This window comes from Diabrotica virgifera, chromosome 6, assembly GCF_917563875.1.
Source record: "Diabrotica virgifera virgifera chromosome 6, PGI_DIABVI_V3a".
Classification (NCBI taxonomy): domain Eukaryota; kingdom Metazoa; phylum Arthropoda; class Insecta; order Coleoptera; family Chrysomelidae; genus Diabrotica; species Diabrotica virgifera.
In genome coordinates, this window is record NC_065448.1 from 240,314,406 (window position 1) to 240,336,064 (window position 21,659).

General features: G+C 33.0%; 1 protein-coding gene across 3 annotated transcripts in view; it reads right to left on the minus strand.

Annotated features, from left to right (window-relative positions):
• Nucleotides 1–453: 453 nt before the first annotated feature.
• LOC126887418 (aquaporin AQPAe.a-like) overlaps nucleotides 454–21,659 on the minus strand; it is a 54,429-nt gene continuing 33,223 nt past the window's right edge. For all 3 annotated transcript variants that reach the window (XM_050654930.1, XM_050654931.1, XM_050654929.1), the window contains 4 exons: nucleotides 20,583–20,726; nucleotides 17,181–17,429; nucleotides 10,439–10,519; nucleotides 454–709 (listed from right to left, as the gene is read on the minus strand). In XM_050654930.1, the coding sequence (XP_050510887.1) occupies nucleotides 575–709; nucleotides 10,439–10,519; nucleotides 17,181–17,429; nucleotides 20,583–20,726 (609 nt within the window). In that variant the 3' untranslated portion in view covers nucleotides 454–574. The remainder of the gene's footprint in view (nucleotides 710–10,438; nucleotides 10,520–17,180; nucleotides 17,430–20,582; nucleotides 20,727–21,659) is intronic.

Sequence of the window (21,659 nt, forward strand, 5' to 3'; positions counted from 1 at the left end):
TAACATAATGACCTAATTGTTACCTGTTGACCCACTTACCACGTGTGGGAGTCATATCTTGCCCTAGGGCCGTAGCCATAGTAATTATATCCATCCTTTGGATTTTGACATGTTTGCATCTATATGAGACTTTTAGTCTGTTTTTGAAAGGCTTTGACCTTTGTATTTTTTGGTTGGCTCACCATGTTCTTGTAACACTGATGATGCTCTTGTTACAGAGCGAAAACCTTTTGTTTCTATGTTTGTAGCCCTATAGGGGCTTTTTAAACTAATATACCTTTTACCAAGAAAGAAAATTTTTTTATTAAATTTTACTTGTAATTTATGGTATACAGGAAATTCTTCCTCGTGGATTTTTGTATTAAATAGCTTCTGCACCATGCCTCCTTTTAATGCACAATCAATAAACCTTTTATTTAATTTAACCATTTTTGGGAAAAAATAAACATAATATATATTTTATATTAAATTTATTTATAACAAAATACAATAAACATTAGATCATTCAAAAAAGAATAAACAACTGTAAACAATGTTGTAGAGTTTCATAAAGTATCCCTAGGAATTAGAACTCTCATGCTTTGGGATTGAGCGGAAACGATTCGGGCAAAGGTAAGGTTTCTTTAGAAGAAGGTTCAGTCTTTCTGAAGATCAAACGGTAGAGAACAGCTCCGACAAATCCAGCCGACAGTGGACCTAGCCAGTAGACCTGTTGAAATACAGATAAATTAATATGTTTATAAATTAGTTAATTAGGAAATGGTTGAATGCTCGAATAAATGAATTTTAAAGTCAAAAGGCAGATATCGAGCACTGAATTTAATTAAATCTTGCCCAAGTATACTTTCGCTCAGAAGAGCATCCTCAGGGGCATTTCGTCAATAAAAAGAAGGTATCCTCGAATGTCATTTAATTATTATAGATCATTTTGGTGGCAAACTTAAATTAACAACTAACTACACACTGAACAAGGGACAAACATATAAATTAAATTGCCAGTAGGTTCTACATTTTAAATATGGAGGCAGAACGAAGAACATTCTTCGTTCTGCCTCCATATTTAAAATGTAGAACCTACTGGCAATTTAATTTATATGTTTGTCCCTTGTTCAGTGTGTAGTTAGTTGTTAATTTAAGTTTGCCACCAAAATGATCTATACTAATTAAATGACATTCGAGGATACCTTCTTTTTATTGACGAAATGCCCCTGAGGATGCTCTTCTGAGCGAAAGTATACTTGGGCAAGATTTAATTAAATTCAGTGCTCGATATCTGCCTTTTGACTTAAAAAAAAATTTATAAATTAGTTGTTCAATTGAAAGTAAAATTGACCTATTAACATTACATGTATAAGATCAGAATTAACACCTTTAGGGCACCAATAGCCGTTATGCCAAAATTTTTCAAAATAGAATCAACGCTTCTCTATCGATTCGTAAAATGGCATAAGGTAAAGGAGGGTAAGAGTACGCGGTCGGCTAAAAGTACGCAGGGAATTTTTAAACACTTGGCTAGGGCTTACAATACCGGGATTCCGGGATCCCTAATACCGGGATCCCGGACGATTTTTGTCCGGTATTCGATACCGGTATTTATAATAAAATACCGGTATTTCGGTATGAGCTTAATTTATAAAAATTGAATTGATGCACAATAATCTTTCTTCTAAGATATTTTTTGCTATTACAACAAATTATTTTTGAAGATAAACAACCAATATCATTGTAAAAAATATTTATTAAACACGTTTATTACACATATAAGTCAAGTATAGCGCTTTCTAAAAGCGTGAATGTCGTTAATTTAAGGCGAAGGGTTATATCAGCTTCTACATCCAAATGGTTAAATCTCGTGTATACAAATATATAAAATGAGTTATATAAAAATTCTTAAATATTTAAAATTAGACTACTTTATTTTATAAATAAGCCGAAAGATTTATTAATCAGAATTGTTGTTACATTTTCAGATCTATTTTTCATTTTTTTGTGTATTGTGGTGTATAAATTAGGTTCACTTATTTTCTGAATTATTAATAATAATTGAAAATTTATAGTGGTCTAAATACAGAGTAATCCACATAAAATATTTGTCACAGTAGTTAATCTTTGTATTAATATATTTTAAAGTAAATTAATTTACAAATAGCAAATTTCATAAGTAAAAGTACTTTCCTATGATATGCAAAATTTATCCTAGAATCAAATATACAGTGAGCACGTAAAGGTTGGAATAAATTCATTTTCTCGAGAATGGATAACTTTGGAAAAAATCCCGAAACAGGTCAATTTGTATTTTTAAATTACGAATTTTTGGCATATATATCATACTAGTGACGTCACGCATCTGGGCGTGATGACGTCATCGATGATTTTTTTAAGTAAGAATAGGGGTCGTGTGATAGCTCATTTGAAAGGTAATTCAATTCTCTATTCAGTAATATAAACATTAGCATAATTATTTATACAGGGTGTCCAAAAAAAATTTTTTTGGATTAAATTTATTGACATAAAAAGAAGATTGTATTTAATTTATTTTGTTCAAAATACATTTTACTGCTCTCAGAAAACTGAAAAAAATATTTATTTGAAAAATAATCATTGCTTTTCGTTTAAATTAAATGTTTAAACTGTCACGAGGCTGGTGGGTGGCGGCTTTAATGTTGAATTTAAGAAAAAAACAATCTTTATTTGCCAAATAAACATTTTTTTCCTGTTTTCTGATAGCAGTAAAATGTACTTTGAATTAAATAAATTACACACATTCTTCTTTTTATGTAAATAAATTTAATTCAAAAAATTTTTTTCGGACACCCTGTATAAATAATTATGTTAATGTTTATATTACTGAATGGAGAATTGAATTACCTTTCAAATGAGCTCTCACACGACCCCTATTCTCATTTAAAAAAATCATCGATGACGCCATCACTCCCAGATGGGTGACGTCACTAGTATGATATATAATATGTCAGTAAGTCGTAATTTTAAAATAAAAATTGACCTGTTTTGGGATTTTTTTCCAAAATCGTCCATTTTCGAGAAAATGAATTTATTCCAACCTCTACGTGCTCACTGTATAGTTTTTCTATTTGCACATTATTTGTATCTATCTATTCCTACTTTCTATGGAATGTTATAAAGAATATCTACTCATTTAAAAACAAAATTTAATAGGTTTCATATATTATTTAATAACAAGTCGGTATAACAACTGAGGATAGTATAATTATAACGTGTATATTTTTTATTCATAATACCGGTTTTAATACCGGGATCCCGGTATTTGAAATTTGAAATACCAAATACCGGTATTGAGATTTTGGCTCGGTATTGTAAGCCCTACACTTGGCATTACTGCAGGAATTTCGTGATATCACGTTTTAGTGTGCCTTCAACTGGAGAGGAACCAGCCATATTGTCATCCACCTGACACTCTCTCTTTGGATTTTACAAGGTAAATTATTCTCTTTCAGCTTCTGAATGTAATATTTTTACTCTAAAACGTTAGAGTATAAGGTTACTTAACAGTGGTAGGCATATTTTGTATTAATATTAATAGTACATTCTTTCACGGTTTTCGCTCTTAATTTTAAAGAACTGCTTGGATTGACATGAAATTTGGCATACGCATAGCTTACATGTCAAATAAAAAAAGTGATATTGTGCCGATGTGTGCTTTTGCCCTGGGGATGACTTTCACCACCTCTTGAGGGTGAAGAAATATATGTCCAAAGTAAGTCCGGAAATGGATAAACTGACTAATTTTAGGTAACTTTTGTTCTATAGAGCTTTCTCGCCAAGTCAACACTTTTCGAGTTATTTGCGAGTGAGTATGTTCATTTTTCAACAAAATAACTACATTTTTAGACGGTTTTTTTCGCAAATAACTCAAAAAGTGAGTGTTTTGTCGAAAAAACGTTGTTAACAAAAATATAGCCTGTAAAAAAGTAAACAACTGGTGTACGCGTTAGATCTATGGACCTCGTAGAACCAGAGTTATAGCCAATGAAAAATAGATTCATATTCATCAAATTTCAAATAGGATATTTCGAAGAGAAATATCCAAAAAATTGAACACTTTTTGGGAATAACCCGTTTTAACTTTTTTAAAGTGTTTAAAAAAAGCTTTATTTCTGTTTTTATAAAAAGTTTCTAGCATTAAATTTAAGCAAGTTACGCTCAAAATAAAGTTGGTCCCTTTTGTTTTGGCAAAAAAAAATCGGGAAGACCACCCCCTAATTAGCAACTTAAATGAAATAAATCGTTACCTCTCCACAAATTATTTTACATATGTTGTGTTTATATTATCTGTAAATTTCATCGATTCAAAGTGCTTATTTTTGAAAAAATTTGGTTTTAAAGTAAAATTTTTAAAAATTTTAATTATGAAAAATATGCTTTTTTTCATAATAACTTAAAAATTGTTAGAGATACCAAAAATCTTGAAAAACAAAAAAAAGTCAGCATTGCTTTTCTTAATATCATGTATTTTTTTCTTTTTCTGTTAGACAAAAATTGATTAAGATTTGGTGTTTCTAAATTTGCATACATTCGCGATCAGTGACTCGTTCAACCCCTTTTAACTACAGCCCTTTCAAAAATAAGGACTTTGAACCGATGAAACTTCCAGATCTTATAAAAAATGCATACACAAGAAAGAAACTTGTTAAGTCGTAACGATTAAGTTCATTTGAGATACTAATTAGAGGGTGATTTTCCCGATTTTTTTACCAAAAAAAAGGGACTAACTTTATTTTGAGCGTAACTTGTTTACTTTTGATGCTAGAAATTTTTTTTATAAAACAAAAATGAAGCTTTTTTTAAACACTTTAAATAAGTTGTAATGAGTTTTCCCCGAAATGTGCTTCATTTTTGGTTATTTCACGTTAAAGTATTCCATTGGGAATTTGACGAGTATGAACCTGTTTTTAATTAGCTATAACTCTGCTTCTACTAGGTATAGAGACATGATATGTACACCAATTTTTAAAATTTTTTACAGGCTATATTTTTGCTAAGAATGTTTTTTCGACAAAATACTTACTATTTGAGTTATTTTCGAAAAACCGTCTAAAAGCGTGGTTATTTTGTTGAAAAAATGAACATATTCACTGGCAAATAACTCGAAAAGTGTTGATTTAGTGAAAAAACTCTATAGAACAAAAGTAACTTAAAATTAGTCAGTTTACCCATTTCCGGACTTACTTTGGACCATGGACGTATAAATAAAGACGTATAAATAAAGCTTTGGTTGGACGAATATTTTTTTACCCCCCAAGAGGGGGTGAAAACCACCCCCGGGGCAAAAGCACATATCGGCACAATATCACTTTTTTTCTTTGACTTGTTAGCTATGTGTATGCCAAATTTCATGTCAATCCAAGCGGTTCTTTAAAATTTAGAGGTTTTGCAATATTTTACCGTTAAACAACGTACTATAAGGCAAAGACCATACGATTAGCTATCTAATGAGTATAGTTAAAGAGAAGAGTCTGTTTAGTGCAGGCACGTAGCAACCATTTTTGAATCAGGTCACATGAGTCTAAAAGTACGCAGTCTAAAAATTTGAAGGCTGGAAAAGCGGATCAAAAGGAAAAATATGAACGATAGTGACAAAGAAACCAAAAAGAAAGCTTTAAACGTCAAAACTAAACTATGTTTTGATATTGAGCAATCCAAACCATCTACCAGCTCAAACCGAGAATCAGAAGAGACTGTTGAGTGCCCAGGATGTGGTCAGTTATTTAATGACAATTGGATTCAATGTGAAATATGTGCAGAATGGTGACATGAGGCCTGTTCAGCGTATGAAGGAAGCGGACCTTTCATTTGCGACCATTGTAAGACTCTTAGCTAGTGCGTACTTTTACCCTAACTCATTCGTACTATTAGCCTCCCTGGAGCTCAAGAGTAAGCAAATGACACTTTTTTAAAATATTTTTATTACAGGGATGTTTTTTTGTTTAAACATAACAAAATACGATTTTATTGTTACGTAATAAATAAAGATCGATATTCAACCAATATGGTATGTATTTCTTTCCCGAAGTTACAACCCAAAATAAACTAAGTGCGTACTCTTACCCTCCTTTGCCCTAAGGGAGACAACAGTACATGCGATTTTCTTTTTTTTCTTTATTTGCCTCATCCTTTAAGGACATTGGCGATCATCAACCCATTTTGAAGAGTTCTGTTGTTGTTTTTCCACTTCACTGTCTTACATTTTTCAACTCAACTGTCATGTCATCAGCCAACAAAGTGACCATAGCCATTATGATATCCAACCTCCGATGGGAGAGGGAACTTTAAGAAGAAAGAAGTCATCTCATCGGTCCTCATTTTCCTTCCACTTTACCTTTTATAATATAAATACAACCTTATATATTATATAGCCGATCGCATCAACTTTTTTCATTTCTTAGCATGTGACCAAAATAGCTCATTTGTCTTTCCTTCATAGTGTTGAGTATTGATATTTGGTTTTTCAACTTTCTTGGCGTTTCCGTGTTTGTTACGTGTTGTGTCCATAATTTTTTTCAAATTTTATCGGTACTACCACCTCTCAAAGGTGGCAAGCTTTTTTTCAGTTGCGTCCGTAATTATTTTTCAGGCTTCAACTCCATATAAAAGAACAAAGAGAACGTAACATCTCAATACTCTAGCTCTAATTTCTATTTGTAGTTTTCCAATGCATAATGCAAATATTCAAGGAAGGCGCAGCATAGGTAGGAGAAAAATGTCCTGGCTGAGAAATCTCAGGGAATGGTTTGGATGCAGCTCAACTGAACTCTTTCGGGTTGTAGTGTCGAAAGTTAGAATAGCAATGATGATTGCCAGCCATCCTATCGAAACTGCTTTTCGCTTTCTCTACGCGCCTTTTTCTTTAAGGCTGCGGTCCCATTCTTAATTTAGCTCGCATCCTAAAATGTATCTGGGTACTTTCTCTAAAGCTTTTTCCTTAACGTAGATTGTTTTGTCTTCAATCTTGTTCTTAGTGACAGTCATGATTTTTGTTTTTTTGTATTCAGAGCCATTTCGTATGTCTTGCAGTGCTGCGTAATGCAATCAGTAAAAATTTACAGCCTTTCTCTGCTGTCCGAAAGCAGTATTGTATCGTCTGTATATCTGAGATTATTCACTAGTGCTCCGTTAATTGATATGTCTTTATTGATGTCTTCGAGGTACTCAATGTGGGTTTCGTGTGAGGATAAAGGATTACTTTATTTGGAAAGGATTCATTGAGTTGTCCCTGTTTAGAATTTTGTCCTCTTCAGGGTATGTGTTGAATTTAGTTTGTGTGGCAGAAAAAGCAAACAGTCTGAAAAAACAGTGGGGCAAGGTGTGGTTGGCCTGAGTGTGTGTGTTGCCAGACGGTGGTAGTTCAGCTGGCTGTCAGAGATCAGAGAAGAAAGTTTGATGGAATTGGTGTTGGTTCCATAGACAAGTGTGTGTACTGTCCGTGCTTTGCCCTCTACCAAGCTCCCTAGAAACCATTGTACAATGGACAGGCAAGTCTGCATTCTTCTTCGGCGGTCAGGAGGTGGTTTTGGGCATTGCATGGACAGTGTGCGCTCAAGTGGTAGAAAATAGTTGCGGCTATTTTCTTAGGGCGAACAGGTATAATTGTGCAATGAAGTTGGGAAACCGCAAAAAACCAACTTCTCCCTGTTCGGGGTAGGGAAGAGGAGTTAGAAGAGGAGGGTACGGTAGGCTAGCGGGGTAGCCTCAAGGATTTCTTCGTATTCTGCCGGGAGTTCGTCAATGCATCTTTGCATTAGAGCGGACGGTGGGTGAATCTTTTTCTGTTTGGGCTTTCGGTGGCAGAATACGTGGCCAAGAGAGGAATAGGAACATTTAAGAGATTGTTGTTTGTCAGAGAGGGGACCGTTGATTACTTTAGATGTGAAGTTCCTGTTCAGAGAGTTTATTCTCTCGATAATTGTGGGGATATTAGAAAGGTTATGAATTTCATTAGACGGGAATCTCCAGTGCTCGTAGTTTGCTCTACGCAGGATTCTACGTTCCACTCGCAACAACCTCACTTTCTGTGCTGTACTAAAAAGGCTATAGAGACCTGCTTTGTACTCAATTATGGGTCGAATATAGGTCTTGTAAGTGTGTCTTCGAGTCTTCGAATATCTTCGAGTCTTTGAGTGCCTCTTTAAACATCTCTTCTGAGCACATATTAAAAAGTAGAGGGGGTAGTCCCGCTACTTTTTAATGTGGGGGTAGTTCATCCTTGTCGAACTCTTCTTCTTATTGTAATCTCTTTAGATTCTCTTTAGAATCTCTTCACAAAAGAAAATTCAATTTTCCTAAGAAAATTTCATAAGAAATTCCACAGATTTCACATATTTCACTCTCCTTGATTTCATCTTTCAGTACTCTCAAGGCATAATAGACCAGGGCGCATCTGTAAAAATATTAGTACATTTGGACGTTGAGAGGTGACTCAAATTTTTTTGCAGAAAGTGCTTGAAAATAATTCAAATATTAATATTTGAGTTATCCTCCCTCTCAAAAAGGTCTGGAACATTGTTTAAATAATCAAAATGTCAAAAAATTAAACAAAAATTCGATTTTTTCTTCGTTTTTTGATTATAACTTTAAAAGTATTCATTTACGAGAAATGTTGTACTGACATAAAAGTTGCATAATTAAATTTCCTATAATACAGAATTGGTCAAAAATTAAATTAAAAAAATGGTCACCCTTGTTGCAAAATAGCAATAATTGCGAAAAAATCATACAAAAACAAGTATTCGCATTTTACGTTTCTCAACCATTTATGCTACACTTAGGAACTTCATATTTCACACAGAAAAACTTTATGATACAGTAAAACAATACTGTAAATTTCATTAAGACCGGTTTAATAGATTTTGCAAAATAAATTTTGCAATCCAGCTTTCGCAAAAAAAAATCATTTTTTCAAAATGTTACAGGATTGAAAATAAAGCAGATTAAAATTTTTTTACTTATAGAGGTGTACTGTACCTTTTATTTGCAATTTGCAAAATTAAAATCGATTAACTACCACGGCCTCAGGAAGTTTTTTAAATTAAACCTTAATTATTAGTGCTACGCGCAGGACAGAGGATAGTTTGCTCTGATTGGGCATTCCAATGACCTTTGATAATGATTGATACATTCTAATTTTTATTACATTTCGATATAAATAAATAAATTTGTCTATTGCAAAATAAAAACACATACTCTATCCTTTGAAATAACACTTTTTGTTAGCAAAAACTTTCTTTGTTCATATATTTTAACTTAGAGAATAAAAGTTTATTATTTTTAAACATATGCAATTGTTTAAACAATATTTCACAAACAATAATGAAATTAGTTTGATTTTTGTGGAATTAAAATATTAAAATACAACAAAATATAGAGTAAAAAAATAATATATTAGATAAAGATTGGAAGAAATTTTGGTAAAAATCAACTTGTGTGATTCGAACACCGCTGTCCTGCGCGTAGCACCAATAATTAATGTTTATTTAAAAAAATTCCTGAGGCCGTAGCAGTTTATCGATTTTAATTTTGCAAATTGCAAATAAAAGATACAGTACACTTCTATAAGCAAAAAAAGTTCAGCTTGCTATATGCTTTATTTTCAGTCCTGCAACATTTTAAAAAATGAATTTTTTTGCGAAAGCTGGATTGCAAAATTTATTTTGCAAAATCTATTACAACGATCTTAATGAAATTTACAGTGTTGTTTAAATATATCATCAAGTTTTTCTTGGTAAAATATGAAGGTTCTAAGTGTAGCATAAATGGTTGAAAAACGTAAAATGCAAATACTTGTTTTTGTATGGTTTTTTTTCGCAATGATTGCTATTTTGCAACAAGGGTGACTATTTTTTAAATTTTAGCTAATTTTATATTGTAGGAAATTTAATTACGCAACTTTTATGTCTTTTTTTTATGTCAGTACAACTTTTCTCAGAAATGAATAGTTTTAAAATTATAATCAAAAAACCAATAAAAAATCGAATTTTTCCTTCATATTTTGACATTTTGATTATTTAAACAATGTTCCGGACCATTTTGAGTGGGAGGACAACTCAAATATTATTATTTGAGTTATTTTCAAGCAATTTCTGCAAAAAAATTTGAGTCACCTCTCAATCTCCATCTCAAAACAGATGCGCCCTAGACTATAAGGAAATTAAAAGAGTAAACAAATATTGCTCTATATTAGAATTTTGCCTTGTTTGTAGATTTAATTATAAAATTATGATGATTTTCTTTGTTTTATTAAATAATATAGGTTGTCTAATATAGATGTAACGGATGTACGGATGTAGCTCATAGATATTTAGAGTAGAGGTCAAAAAGATACAGTTTTAGGTAATTTTGAAAATTCGACATAATATTGGATTTGAAGATGTACATTAATCTGAATATTAACAAATATACGTACCCAGTGATGGTTCCAGTCGCCATTAAACAACGCAGGTGCAAAACTTCTTGCTGGGTTCATATTAGCCCCAGTGTACGGTCCCTAAAAATAAACAGAATGAAGAAATTAGTTAAAATTTTGCGAGAAATACTCGCCAAATTTCTTATATATCTAAAAGCGTCAAATATATTGTCTATAAAAGTTCTAATAGGGTAATACCAAAATATTGAAATAGAACATGTTCTTGTGCACCAAGAGCTACCAACGTCGGAAAAAAATTATTTTAAGAAAACTGGTTCTTTAATATATTATTCCGTATCGGCCATCTGGCTGCTGATACAGGTTGCGTTCATTATTGCGCAGCACATTTGTACCGGGTGTCACAATAAGAATGGCTCTCGGCCATATCTCAGGAACCGTTTATAGTAGAGCTTTGAAATAAAAAATTTTATAACAAAAGTTGCCTCAGGAAAAGCCTGGAAATTATTTTCATAATCGTGGGTCCACCGCTAGAGGGCGTAATTGAATATCAAAAATAAAAAAATCTAAATTTTGCAAAATTTTCCTAATGAAGTGGCACTGGAAATCCGATTATTGTATTCTTCATCAAATTCTGCGCATATTTTATTTAACCAGTTTAACTCTACCTTTGCAAATAAGAGGTGGGGGTGAGTGGGAACCTTGTTATGAAAAAATGGCTGTAAGTCCGGTTCTGCTAAATCAAATTTTGAAAACTGGGTCTTGTTGAAGACAGATCTTTTTCTTCAATGTAAGCGTGATCATTTTGAATCATCCTAATAAGTAATAAGCCAGCTGGGAGGCGTTAATTAATTTTTTTCAGAAATCTAGTTTTCTTTGGAAAATATTAAATACAAGTATGCATTTTTAATCATACTTTATAAAATTAGATTAAATTAGCAATAGAATAGCGAAAACCTCATGTCGATACCTTTTTTCTATCTCAAGATATCTCGAGAAACGTGTAAATTTTATACATAACTGTTACTATCACCGGTAAACTAAGTTAATGAAAAGTAGTGTGCTGTGGAAAAAAACAAAATAACATTTTCCAGATGTCAACGTATAAAAATATAATTAATTAAAACAACAATATAAAGAGAAACAATACTATTAAAATTAAATATAACACAGAACAAAAAGAACTACTTAGTGACGACCTAAATATTCAAATTGTTGCCCATCATACACTACTCTAGAATACATTATCCAGAGAATACTAAACGCCATTCAAAGCATATCGAGAGCAGAAATTGAGACTGCTGTTCAATCTACTCTTGAAAGAGTAAATGTTTGCAACGAAAATGATGGGCAAAATTTTGAACGTTTATGTCATCACTAAATAGTTGTTTTTATTTCTTTGTAATAGGGCTTTTCAACGCTTCTCATTTGTTTCGAGCCTCTGTCATATGCCGTATAATCCGTGTATAATATTAATATACGAGATATGAACGAGGCTCGAAACAAATGAGAAGCGTTGAAAAGACCTAATATACATTGACAGCTGGAAAATGTTTCTTTGTTATTTCCATAGCACACTACTTTTAATGAATTTCGTTTACCGGTGACAGTAACAGTTATGTTTTTAAATTTACACGTTTTGTAAGATATCTCTAGATAGAAAAAAGGTATTAACATGCGGTTTTCGCTATTCTGTTGCTAATTTTGTCTAATTTTGTAATATGGTATTAGAAATGCATGTTTGTATTTAATATTTTCCAAGGAACACTAGATTTCTGAAAAAAATTAAATAACGCCTTCTAGCTGGCATATTACTCAGTAAGTTGGTTCGAAATCATAACTTTTACATTGACGAAAAAGATCTGTCTTCAACAAGACCAAGTTTGTAAAATTTTATTAAGCAGAACCGGACTCACAGCCAGTTTTTCATAACAAGGTTCCCACTCACCCCCACCTCTTATTTCCAAAGGTAGATCTAAACTTGTCAAATCAGATATGCGTAGAATTTTATGAAGAATACGACGATCGGATTTCCAGTGCCCCTTCATTAGGAAAATTTTGTAAAATTTAGATTTTTTAATTTTTGATATTCAATTACGCCCTCTAGCGGTGGTCCCACAATTATGAAAATAATTTCCAGGCTTTTCCTGAGGCAACTTTTGTTATAAAATTTTTTATTTCAAAGCTCTACTATAAACGGTTCCTGAGATATGGCCGAGAGCCATTCTTATTGGGACACCGGGTACAGGTAAACATATCGAATTTAAAATTATTGTTAAGACGAAAAATTATTTTGTCATTACTTTTTAAACATTATTAGAAATATGAACTATAATTGCCAGACATTTTTGTGGTTTAAAAAGTAATGACAAAAAAATGTTTCGTCCTAAAATAATTTAAATTCAATATACAGGGTGATTGGTGACTGTGATAAAGTTCAGTAGATCCGCTATAGTAATATTAAAAGTTGATAACAAAAATTGTAGCCAACTTTCAGCTTTACATTACGAAATTAGTTAGAATGTTACAGGGTGTTCTATAACATAGTGGCAAACCAAACATACTTTTTTTTAAATGGAACACCCTATATTTTATTTTATATTCGAAATTCTCTTAACTTTCCCATCAAAAAAATATAAAGGTTTGTTATGCTATATAGGGCTTTTACAAAGTTATAACCAATTTTTTATGAAAAACGTAACAAGTTCAGCTCCCTGTATAAATAAAAATAAGCACAACAGCAATGGTTTATTGGTGCTATATTTTTTTGTTGACTGTCAAAATTTATAAAAATGGTGAATATTGCTAATTTTCCTTATATTGAATACAGGGTGAGTCAAAACGCAAGTACATTCTTTTCTCATAAATTTTAAATGGAACACCCTGTATTTTATATCACCATCGAAAAGTATCATTACCGTACTTTAATTTTTGTATTATATTCCCTATGACTAAATTTGTTAGTTTTTGAGATATTTTCATTTTTCTGAGCAAGTTGTTAATTAAGGTAGTCTATTTAAAATTACTGAGAAAATAATGTACTTGCGTTTTGACTCATCCTGTATTCGATATAATAGTATAAGAGCTGTGAGACATTTTTGAGTAGGTATTTTAGGCAACCTGAAAATTTGTCAGGGGATTCTTCCATGATAGCGGAATACCAAAATGCCGGTCTGGCTGGAGGGTAGCGGTTATTTTCCCCAAAAATCCCCCCCAAAGTTAAAAAAGGGTACAAATTGTTATTAAAAAAAATATCATTGACGTGACTTTAAGTAAATTTAAATATTCAAATATAAAGGAAATAAACAGGCCAAGCGATTTGAGGGCGATTTTAACTCTGCAAGATACTTGCATGGGCGCCCCAGGATTATTTTCAGGGGGTGCATCTGAACTTCAGGAGATTTCATCTTAATATATACATACTGTTAACGAGTATAAAATATACAACTATGCATGCATAGCTATGTACATTCCTTCCCGACAGGGAGGTGCAATTGTCATTTTGACAGGGTATTTTTTAATATTAGAAATAAATATTCTAAAAAGACAGGATTTTTTTGGTGAAATCTTCCAACTACCAGCTGATCAAACAAATTACACGTGCATGTAAATGAAAAGCGTTATAAGTAAGCAGCAGTGTGAGAAAGATCATATACCGATAGCTGTTTGCGTTCTCTGTTGCAGCTGAGCGAGTCCGTTCGCTCGAGTAAAATAACGTGACCTGGCGATTGCCATGTTTTTGTGCCTCGAAAGGTTAGAATAATTATTATATATTATAGTTTTTTAAATAACTTTTTATTAATTTTGCAAATATAGTAGAAAAATACAAATTTATTAATATAAATATAGATAGGTACAGGTAGACGAGTATAAACCTATAAACTAAATTAATTATGTGTCCGAATCTTGTATTTCTTCTTCAAACTACTCATCTGGGCTTAAATATTCATTCTCTTCTTCTTCGTCAGACTCCCCTCGAGACCCAGATTCCTCTTCTACATGATCTGTAAATAGTTGTAATATGTATTTAGAATTATTAAAAATTAATTAGTGATATACCGAGTCGAAGCCTGGACAATCACGGGCGCATCTGAAAAAATCTTGCCATTGTTAGGATGTGGTGTTATCAAATATTGTAAATAATATAATGGACACAACACGTAACAAACACGGAAACATTAGGAAAGATGAAAAAGGCAAAAGAACTACTCAACACTATGAAGGAAAGAAAAATAAGCTACTTTGATCATATACTAAGAAATAAAAAACGTGATGTGATTGGTTATATAAGAAAAAATGCAAGAAAAAAGAGAACAGGGAAGACGATGCCTATCCTAGTTGAAAAATTTAAAGTAGTGGAGTGTAATCTAAATATAAAAAATAACAAACTCAGTATATCACGAGCTGAGTATATTCATGATATTTTTTACATTATTCGATAACACCACATCTCAACAATGGCAAGATTTTTCAGGTGCGCCCGTGATTGTCCAGGCTTCGACTCCGTTTAAAAGGACAGAGAATACGTAGCAACTCAATTAATTAGTCACTAATTAATTTCTAATTAATTCTAAATACATATTACAACTATTTACAGATCATGTAGAAGAGGAATCTGGGTCTCGAGGGGAGTCTGACGAAGAAGAAGATAATGAATATTTAAGCTCAGATGAGTAGTTTGAAGAAGAAATACAAGATTCTGACACATAATTAATTTAGTTTATAGGTTTATACTCTTCTACCTGTACCTATCTATATTTATATTAATAAATTTGTATTTTTCTACTATATTTGCAAAATTAATAAAAAGTTATTAAAAAAACTATAATATATAATAATTATTCTAACCTTTCGAGGCACAAAAACATGGGAATCGCCAGGTCACGTTATTTTTCTCGAGCGAACGGACTCGCTCATCTACAACAGAGAACGCAAACAGCTATCGGTATACGCTCTTTCTCACACTGCTGCTTACCTATAACGCTTTTCATTTACATGCACGTGTAATTTGTTTGATCAGCTCGCAGTTGAAAGATTTCACCAAAAAAATCCTGTCTTTTTTAGAATATTTATTTTTAATATTAAAAAATACCCTGTCAAAATGACAATTGCACCTCCCTGTCGGGAAGGAATGTACATAGCTATGCATGTATAGTTGTATATTTTATACTCGTTAACAGTATGTACATATTAAGATGAAATCTTCTAAAGTTCAGATGCACCCCCTGAAAATAATCCTGGGGCGCCCATGCAAGTATCTTGCAGAGTTAAAATCGCCCTCAAATCGCCTGGCCTGTTTATTTCCTTTATATTTGAATATTTAAATTTACTTAAAGTCACGTCAGTGATATTTTTTGTAATAACAATTTGTACCCTTTTTTTAACTTTGGGGGGGATTTTTGGGGAAAATAACCGCTACCATCCAGCCAGACCGGCATTTTTGTATTACGCTATGATGGAAGAGTCACCTCTAAAATTTTCAGGTTGCCTAAAATACCTACTCAAAAATGTCTCACAGCTCTTGGACCATAAAGAAAATTAGCAATATCAACCATTTTTATAAATTTTGACAATCAACAAAAAAATATGGCATCAATAAACCATTGCTATTGCGCTTATTTTTATTTATACAGGGAGCTGAACTTATTACGATTTTCGTAGAACATTGGTTATAACTTTGTAAATACCCTGTATAACATAACAAACCTTTATATTTTTGTGATGGAGAAGTTAACAGGACTTCGAATATAAAATAAAATATAGGGTGTTTCATTTAAAAAGCATAAGTTTGGTCTGCCACTATGATATCGAACACCCTGTAACATTCTAACTAATTTTGTAATGTGAAGCTCAAAATTGGCTACAAGCTTTGTTATTAACTTTTATTGCTATCTATTACTATAGCGGATCTACTAAGCTTTATCACACTAATCAATCACCCTGATTTTGTATTTACCTGTACAGGTGTACTGCGCAGTAATGAACGCAACCTGTATCAGCAGCCAGATGGCCGGTACGGTGTTCGAGGAAGCATAGGGAACAATATATGAAAGAATCAGCTGTCTTAAAATAGTTTCTCGAAAACGTTGCTAGCTCTTAGACCATTAGTAGAAATTGTAGCGGACCTAGCTCAGCGGCTATGATACTGCGTAGGCTTTCACATGCACCTCATGTGACCATACCATATCATCTGTCTTGTCTCTATTCTTTAACTTAATGTGTGTATTCAAGTCGTGCATCGCCTAATTTCATTATGCGGTATGTACTCTACTTTAGTTACTAGATATTCGATACGCTCTTCGGAGAAAATCCATTTCTGCTTAGCTGTGTTTACTATAGTCTGTTTTTTTTTTCAAAATCGCCGGTAGCTTCAACCGTTGTTTCTGAGAGAACGATTCATTGTACACAAAAAGAACTAATAAATATTTTTGTTCAAATGATCTCAGCTACATTTCTTGTTTGAAACATTTTTTTCTACGGCGTACACATTCTTGGTAAAACGATGTTTTTTGTTTGACCCCCTAAGAGAGGGAGTTTAAGGGGGTAGTCCGTGTCTAGGATTTGCAAACTTAACGTAATGGGGTGAGAAGAGTATGAAATCATGTCACCGTCTATTGTTACGGTACACAAATATGTCAATAAAAATTTATATTAAAGTGAATGCTTGTTCTTTTGAATAATTTCTTAATCTTCTTTTCCAGATTTTAACTTAGAACTCTACAACATTTATGGCACCTTTCGTAATTTTTAATTTTTCAATGTTTAATATATTATTCATACTTACTCCTGCCATTGCCAATACAGCAATGAGAAGACCAAATCGAATAGCTACGGAATCGTGCTTTGTGCTATTTCTGGAATCCCAAACACCACAGCAGAAAAGGACGAGGATTAAGCACAACATAAATTCTACGAAGAGAGCTTGAGGGGCGCTTATTAAGGGATTAATGGCTGGCGAGCATACTCCTGTTCCAATTTTGGCACCAGTGCTGTTGTTGTATACGTTGCCCATGTAAACATCAGGGGTTGCAACCTAGACATAAATTTACATTAACAAAATATTTTTTCTGTGAACCCCTCTATTGTTCAACCTTATCATGAATAAAATTAAAAAAAAAATAAGAACTAAAAGAGGATACCAAATGGGAGAAAAAAATAATCTGCTATTATAGAGACGACGCAATACTAATCTCTGAAATAGTAGAGGATCCGATATATAAGGTTGATTTGCACCGATCTGTTTAATGGATAAAAATTATTGGATATGTAATTTATCATGTTAACAATTACAAAAAACAAAGGTTGCCCGATCTAATCTTATTCTAACTATAATTAATTAATAATTAAAAAATGACATAAAGTAAACAAATAAAAATATCATTTTGGTAATCATCAAGTACATAAATTCAAGTTCCAAGAATTTTAGCCATGTTTTATTCTAAAACATATTTTTTTAATTGTTAATGAGGAAGGTTTCTTTTGGGGAGACGGGCATTAACAACTAAAAAACAATGTTTCAGAGTGAAATAAGTTTAAAAGACTTATCAAGAACTGATAGAATAAGGTTTTACTTGAATTTAGTACTTCGTAATTTCAAAAATGATAGTTAATATTTATGTTTTTGAGCCTTGAAAATCGTCATCTTTCGTTCTTTTTTCAGTTTTAAATTGTTTATAACTAGAAAACGATCAATTTTAGTGAAAAATTACAAAAGACCTGTTTTGTTTAGAATGACCTAAAAATCTGAAATAATATGTTCTTCTTCTACGGCACTACAGCCCAAATTGAGCCTTGGCCTCCTTTATTTTTTTCCTCCACCCTTGCTTGTCGGTGGCTGCTCTTCTCCATACACGGACTCCTAAAAGGGCTTGTGCGTCGCTGTTACTGTGTCTTCCCAGCGCTTTCTTGGCTTTCCAACCGGTCTCTTTCCCTGCATTCTAGCATTTAGTGCGTCTTTTGGCAGCCTATCCTCTCCCATTCTTATCACATGTCCGGCCCATTGCAATCTTTGTATTCTAATGAAGTCTGACAGGGGTGTTTCCTTATAGAGTTGATAAAGCTCGTTGTTGTATCGACTTCTGAAGATTCCGTTTTCCCTCACAGGTCCTTGTATTCTCCTCAGTACTTTCCTTTCGAATGTGTCGAGTTTGTTTTTGGATGTTTCTTTCAGGACCCAGGCTTCACTGCCATAGCTTGTTATTGGTCGAATTAAGGTTTTATAGATTCTCATCTTTGTATTTCGGTGGACGCTTTTAGACTGAAATATATGGGAGAGGGCAAAATAAGCTCTGTTTGACTGCGTTATTCTCTTCCGTATTTCTCCGTCTTCTGATCCGTCGGCATATATTTCTACTCCCAGGTATGTGAACTTTCCAACCGTTTCAATGTCATCTTCATGTATAATGTTTTGTTGATGTTCTACTCATAATTAATATCATCGGCATAAGCGGCCAATTGAACCATTCGCTTGATTAGTAGGTTTCCTCGTCCAGTTTGCATTTGCCTAACCGCATACTCCAGTACCAGGTTAAACAATGGTGGGGCCAGCCCATCTCCCTGCTTTAGCTCCTGCGAAATTTTGAAAAAGTCTGTCCGGTGGTTTTGTATTCGTACAAATGCCTGAGTTTTATCCATTGTGGCCTTAATGAGTCTTATTAGCTTGTGTGCTATTGCCAATTCAGCCAATATATAGTATAGTTTGTTCCTTTTGACTGAGTCGTCGTATGCCTGTTTAAAGTCTACAAACACATTGTGAACATCAATATCGTGTTCCTATGATTTGCTAGAGATCTGTTTGACTGTAAATATTTGGTCCATTGTCGATCTTCCCTGTCGGAAGCCCGTCTGATACTCTCCAATATTATTTTCTGCTAGTGGTTGGAGCCGATGGTTTATAATATTACGTGAGGACTTTATATGCTGTACATAGTAGAGAGATTCCACGGTAGTTTTTGCACTGGAGTTTGTCTCCTTTTTTATAGATCGGACATACTATACTTTTCTTCCAGTCGTCGGGTATTTTCTCTGCTTGATGAGCGCGTGGATATGACTTGCACGTGGATGTGAAATAATAATATCTGCGAGGGTCGAAATTTTTTTTATTTATAAAAAAAATGCAATTTTTTAATTATTAATTAATTATAGTTAGAACAAGATTAGATCGGGCAACCCTTGTTGCCCCTAAATATAATTTAATAATAATAATAACTTTTTTAAATGTATTAATTATTTAATATATTATATAATATACAATTTATAGAAATATAGTGGCACCAGAAATCTAAATTTTTATTAACAATAAATCAAATGTATATGTAACCAATTAAACATTATTTAATTATAACTCTTATTGTCATCAATTATTATTTCCTGTTCGTAAAATGAAAGAATTTTGAAAATTTATTTTGTTATTGCAATAAAATTGTTTTTTTTTTGTGATCTTTCCGGGCCCCATTAAAACACGGGCCCGAGGCAGGTATCTCACGGGCCTAGTGATAAAATAGGCCCTGGTAGCAAGGTGAAAGAAAGAAAGGCGAGATCTAGAACGAGATGGGTGGATGACGTGGAAGACGACCTGAAAACCATGAATATACGACAATGAAGGAGAAGGGCACATGATAGATCTGAATGGAAGGACTTAGCCAGACAGTCAAAGACCCATTAAGGGTTATGATGCGAAAAGAAGAAGAAGATAATTAACAATAGTAAAAATAGTGCAAAAATACAGCAGTACCGATTTGTATAACAACTAGTCTTGCTCCCCCTAGAGGTATGTGCTCCTTAAGATCAGAAAATCTGTAAAGCACAGGAAAAAAAGGCTTTGACTGGCCTCATATGATGGATCTACAAACTTTGGTGATTCATTTTTGACCATCCTATAAATTAAAGCAAACAGCAGCTGGTGATGAAATTATACAAATAGTAAATAGTTATAAAAACATTAAAATGTTAGTAACTACGACAAAACTAGAGTATTTGAAATGTTTATCTAAAGTTAGAGTTACCAAAAAAATGATAATTGTGGATGGCGAAATCAGGAGAAAATTCTTTAAAACGGCTATAGGGATAGCTATGATATGTAGAACTAAATGTTGAACAATTAAAACGAAAGAAGAAGAAGCTGAGTTTTTCCATTTTACAATTTATAACTACACTTATAAATAACTCAAAGTTTAAACGTGCTTACCAAAAGAAGAGCATATCCTAACAATCCTCCAATCATTTGTCCGACAAAGTAAACTGGAACCTGAATTAAAGCTATATCTCCCAAAGTTGCCGCTGCGACAGTCACTATTGGGTTAATGTGTGATCCTGAAACGTGTCCAAAAGTCTAAAATAAAAAAAAACATGATTTTATAAGATTTAATTTTTATTTAGAAACATACAATCCACCTCAATGACGCAGCGTTAATAGTGGAGCGAGGTGTGAGACAAGGGTGTATACTGTCACCAACCCTGTTTAATCTCTATTCCGAAGACGTAATGAATAGAACACTCTCTGAGCAATCTATAGGTATTAAAATAAATGGTGTTAGATTAAACAATCTGAGATTTGCCGACGACACCGTTCTGATCGCAGAAACACTTCAAGAGCTACAGACATTGGTGAATAAGATAGCAGACTGCAACAAAGAATATGGACTATCTTTGAACATAAAGAAATCTATGGTAATATCGAAATCAACTCGAAATTTTCAAAATTTATATTTACACAATGAAATTATCGATCGAGTTAGCAAATACAAATATTTAGGCACTTTAATAAATGAAGACAACGATAGCTCAGCAGAAATCAAAATAAGAATAGAAAAAGCCAGATCTATATTCACTAAAATGAAGAGAGTGTTCTGTGGAAGAGATTTGAGCCTTGAAATGAAACTTCGCCTGATGAGATGTTACGTACTTTCTGTACTGTTCTACGGAATGGAGTCATGGACGCTAAAAAAGATTGATACCAAAAAATTAGAGGCATTTGAACTGTAGATGTATCGCAGAATCTTGAGAATATCATGGACGGAGAGAGTCACAAACGTCGAGGTCTTGAGAAGAATGAATAAAGAAAAGGAAGTCATATTTACGATCAAAAAACGAAAACTGCAATACTTGGGACACATTACAAGAGGCGAAAGATATGAACTGCTTCGAATAATTATGCAGGGTAAGATAGCAGGAAAAAGGTCCATAAGGAGAAGACGAAACTCCTGGCTAAAGAATCTACGGGAATGGTATAGCTGTAGCAACAACGAATTGTTTCGGTCAGCAG